Below are 3,948 nucleotides of genomic sequence, written 5' to 3' on the forward strand. Positions count from 1 at the left end.
CTGTACCCGGGTGGTTCGAAGGACCAGAGGGACCGTTCCCTCACGAATGCAAGCGAAATGAAATGCGAGTAAAACAGGATAAATCAAGCGAAGCGACTCACCGTATCGCAGCCCGGCGCCCTCTTAGGATGGTCTCTCGGCCGATCTCGTCTGTCCTCTCGGGTGGCGAATCCTCCTTGACAGCAAGTGGGAGGCGTGCAAGCAGACAAGGTAGCGGGCAAGCAAGCAAGCGAGCAGCAAGCAACACAAGACGGGCAAGCAGGCAAGCGCCGTTTTAACGACTTCGTCGAGCACTCGATGGTGGCTGATACTCAGTGTTATCTTGTCGGCGATTCTTACGGGAGTGCTCCGGCACTCTCTCGGCTCGCGCTCTTGGAAGTACGGCGCAAACGAGTACTATTGTCCCAATAATTGGGCCTGCCACCCGTGGGCGGGCAGCACGAGTTAGGTAAGTCGCGCGAGTATTGACACCTGTCGCCAACGTTTCGCGCGAGTCTCAAACCGACGGTAACTTTACGATTATGAGCTTACTGACTAATATACAACGAATATACGCGAATCAACAATATCAATATTATACATGTGCGACTAACTACTATCTTACAATTATATACACGTGAGCGCCAAACATACCGCCCACCAAAATACAACGTGTTGTATTTTTTAACCATGAGTGTCGGTCGCCCGCGGTAATGTGCCCATTGGCAAAGGGCACAGCTTTACTAGGGGCCGCGAAATCGAGCCGTCCGCCACCCGGACCGTGGCTACGCGCGGGACGCCATCGCTACCCGGCTGTAGCGCTTCTACACAACCGCGTTTCCAGCGCAAGGGAGGCGCGTTATCGTCTTTGATGAGCACTAGCAAGCCCACGGTGAGTGGGTGAGTCGAGGTCCACCATTTGGGGCGCTGCTGCAGGGTATTGAGATACTCCTGGTGCCAGCGCTTCCAAAAGTCTTGGTGGATCCGCTGTACTAGCTGTCATCTACCCAAGCAATTCGTCGCCAGCGGGGTCAGGTCGGGCGAAGGAACGGCCACGAGGGGCTCCATAGTCAAAAAATGTCTCGGCGAGAGGACTTTGAGATCCAACGGGTCGGTACTCAGCGGGCAGAGGGGTCGAGAGTTCAAGACTCGATTTGCGCGAGTACCGTAGTGAACTTTTCCAGCGACAGGGTTTTATCTCCCACTACGCGTCGAAGGTGGGTCTTGACGGACTTGACTCCTGAATCCCAGAGGCCCCCGAAATGAGGCGCGGAGGGAGGATTGAAGGACCACTTGATCTCTTCTCGCTCCGCTGCGTGGCACAGGTGCCTTTCAAGCTCTCGCGATGCTCTCACAAAATTAGTGCCGCAATCACTGTGCAAGAGCGAGCAGCGTCCGCGACGGGCCACGAAGCGTCGTAGCGCAGCAGGAAAGGAGTCTGTGGACAACGAAAGAGCGACTTCTAAATGGATTGCCTTGACCGCGAAGCAAACGAACAGGCACACATAAGCCTTGAAGGAGGAGACTCCCCGAGCTCGACGAGGAACTATCGAGAACGGTCCCGCAAAGTCTACACCGCTAATCGAAAACGGTTTGACGGCACCCACTCTCGCGGCCGGAAGGTCCGCCATGGGAGGTTGTAAAGCACGAGGATTCGCTCGAAAACACCAATAGCAACCGGCGAGGACGCGTCAGATCGCGCGGTGCACGCCGATTATCCAAAACTGCTGAGCGAGCAGGTATTGGAGCGCGCGTCTACCCGGGTGTAAGTGCGTACAGTGCGCCTGCTCGATGACAAGTTCGGTAAGTCGGTGCCTGTTCGGTAGTAGCGCAGGGTGCTTGGCCTCGACATTCAATCCCGAGTGGATGAGCCTGCCATCCACCCTGAGGATACCCGTTGGGTCCAGAAAAAGAGCGAGTTTGAGAAGAGGCTTGGGTGGTCTCCTCCCGTTTCTAATTCGGTCAATCTCCTCGCGCAAAGATTCCGATTGAGCGTGTTTTACTATAACTAACAGCGCCGAATGCGCTTCAAATTGATCCACGGCCAGGGTCGCGGGTACCGGCTTGGCCCTGGATCGAGTCGCAAATCTTAAGAGGTACGCAACTATTCTAGAAATCTTATCCAACGACGAAAATCTATTCAACAGTGACGATATGACGTTGGGTACATCGCACGCGACGAGCGCGACGATCCTTTCCTCCTCGCACGAAATAGCCTCGTCAGAAAGAACAGGCTCGGTGCGGGATTCGAAATCTCCCAACCACTCCGGACCTCTCCACCACGTCGCATTAGCCACGAGTTCGCGAGGTAAAAGTCCCCGTGAGCAGTGATCGGCTGGGTTGCACTCGGTGACCCCAAGCCGATACCGGAATCCTCTCCTGGATTCGAGCAACGCGATTACGAACGAAGGTCTTCCATCGGTGCGGGGAAGAAAGGATCCAATACAGAACAACCTTGGCATCGGACCAGGCGTACTCTGCATCGATGTCTAAATGTCCACGTAAGACCTGACGGACGTAAGCCATTAAGTTGGCGAGAAGCAACGCGGCGCAGAGCTCTAAGCGGGGTAGAGAGATAAGCGCGTAGCGGAGCCACCTTAGATTTGGCACATAGAATCACAATTTTGGTTTCCGAAGGAGTCACAACCCGCAGGTACACCACTGCTCCATATCCCTGTTTGCTCGCGTCGCAAAAGCCGTGTAACTCGCGACGGACGTTATCGCCTGCGGGCAATGTACGAGGAATACGAAGGGGGGCCAGCGCGTCGAATTCCGCTTGATAGCGCTCCCATTGGCGGCGAACATCTAACAGGGGTTCATCGTCCCACTCGAGCTTTAGAGTCCACAAGCGCTGTATCAATCGCTTCGCGGTAAATGTCAGTGGTGCCAAAAATCCCAAGGGATCGAAGATGCGTGCTACCTCCGATAAAATCGTACGTTTAGTGCATTTGCGAATCAGGGGGTTGAGCAAAAAACCGAAGCTATCTGACTGCGAGTGCCAGCGAAGGCCCAGAACTTTGAGCGCTTGATCTTCGGGCGATTCGAACGACAGCATTGTCTGACTGCAGATTTCTGGGTCGAGTCCCTCAAACGCGGCGGGATGGCTGCTCGCCCATTTTCGCAACTCCAAGCCGGCGCTCCGAAATAATTCGAGTAATTGGTCGCGAAGCGCGGTGGCTCGCTCGACGGTGCGGACGCTGGCCACGACGTCGTCCACGTACAGTGACTCGAGCAGTACAGCGTAGACTAATGGATACTTATCCCGGTTATCGTAAGCCAACTTAAAGAGGCAATAAATCGCCAGAAACGGAGAAGCCGTGCTACCGAAGATAACCGTTGTGAGCAAGTAGTCGAGAATGGGATCCGATTCCGAAAAACGCCAGACGATTGATAATCGCGATGTTCCGGGTTTATCCAAATTTGCCGGAACATTTGTATTACGTCCGCGGTAATAGCCACGGGATTTGCGCGAAAGAGGAGTAGGACCGCGACAATGTCGGGTTGTAATTTCGAGCCACTAAGCAAGGTATCGTTTAGGAAGAGCCCGTTCAGGCATTTCGACGAAGCATCGAAAACGACGCGAAGCTTTGTAGTAGTGCTGTCTAGTTTATGCACCCCATGATGGGGCAAATAATATACGCGACCGTCCGCGGGAAAAGGATCGTTCGCTAGCTCCATGTGGCCGTTATCTAAGTAGTCTTGCATGAAGACATTATAACTATCTCGTAATTCTTGATTCGATTTAAATCGACGCTCGAGTGCGCGCAGTCGATTAACGGCTATCGACCGAGTATCCACGAAAGTCGGGGGGTCCGAGGCGAATGGGTACGAAACAACGAAGCGGCCCGAGTGGTCGCGATACGCGGTTTTGTTGAATATGTCCTTACAACGTTGATCTTCCGCGGAGCAAGAAACTTGTTCAGGCACTTCCTCCAGCTTCCAGAATTGTCCCACCGCGGCGTCGATCGA

The 3,948-nt window shown here is 54.2% G+C and overlaps 1 protein-coding gene across 1 annotated transcript; it reads right to left on the reverse strand.

The window, feature by feature from the left end:
* Positions 1-1,121: 1,121 nt before the first annotated feature.
* LOC112467271 lies at positions 1,122-1,610 on the reverse strand. The gene has a single exon (XM_025035819.1). It carries the CDS (start codon positions 1,608-1,610, stop codon positions 1,122-1,124), a length of 489 nt encoding a protein of 162 aa, XP_024891587.1.
* Positions 1,611-3,948: the final 2,338 nt, after the last annotated feature.

This window comes from Temnothorax curvispinosus, unplaced genomic scaffold (assembly GCF_003070985.1).
Source record: "Temnothorax curvispinosus isolate PA1 unplaced genomic scaffold, ASM307098v1 QBEX01017114.1, whole genome shotgun sequence".
In the NCBI taxonomy this organism is placed as follows: Eukaryota; Metazoa; Arthropoda; class Insecta; order Hymenoptera; family Formicidae; genus Temnothorax; species Temnothorax curvispinosus.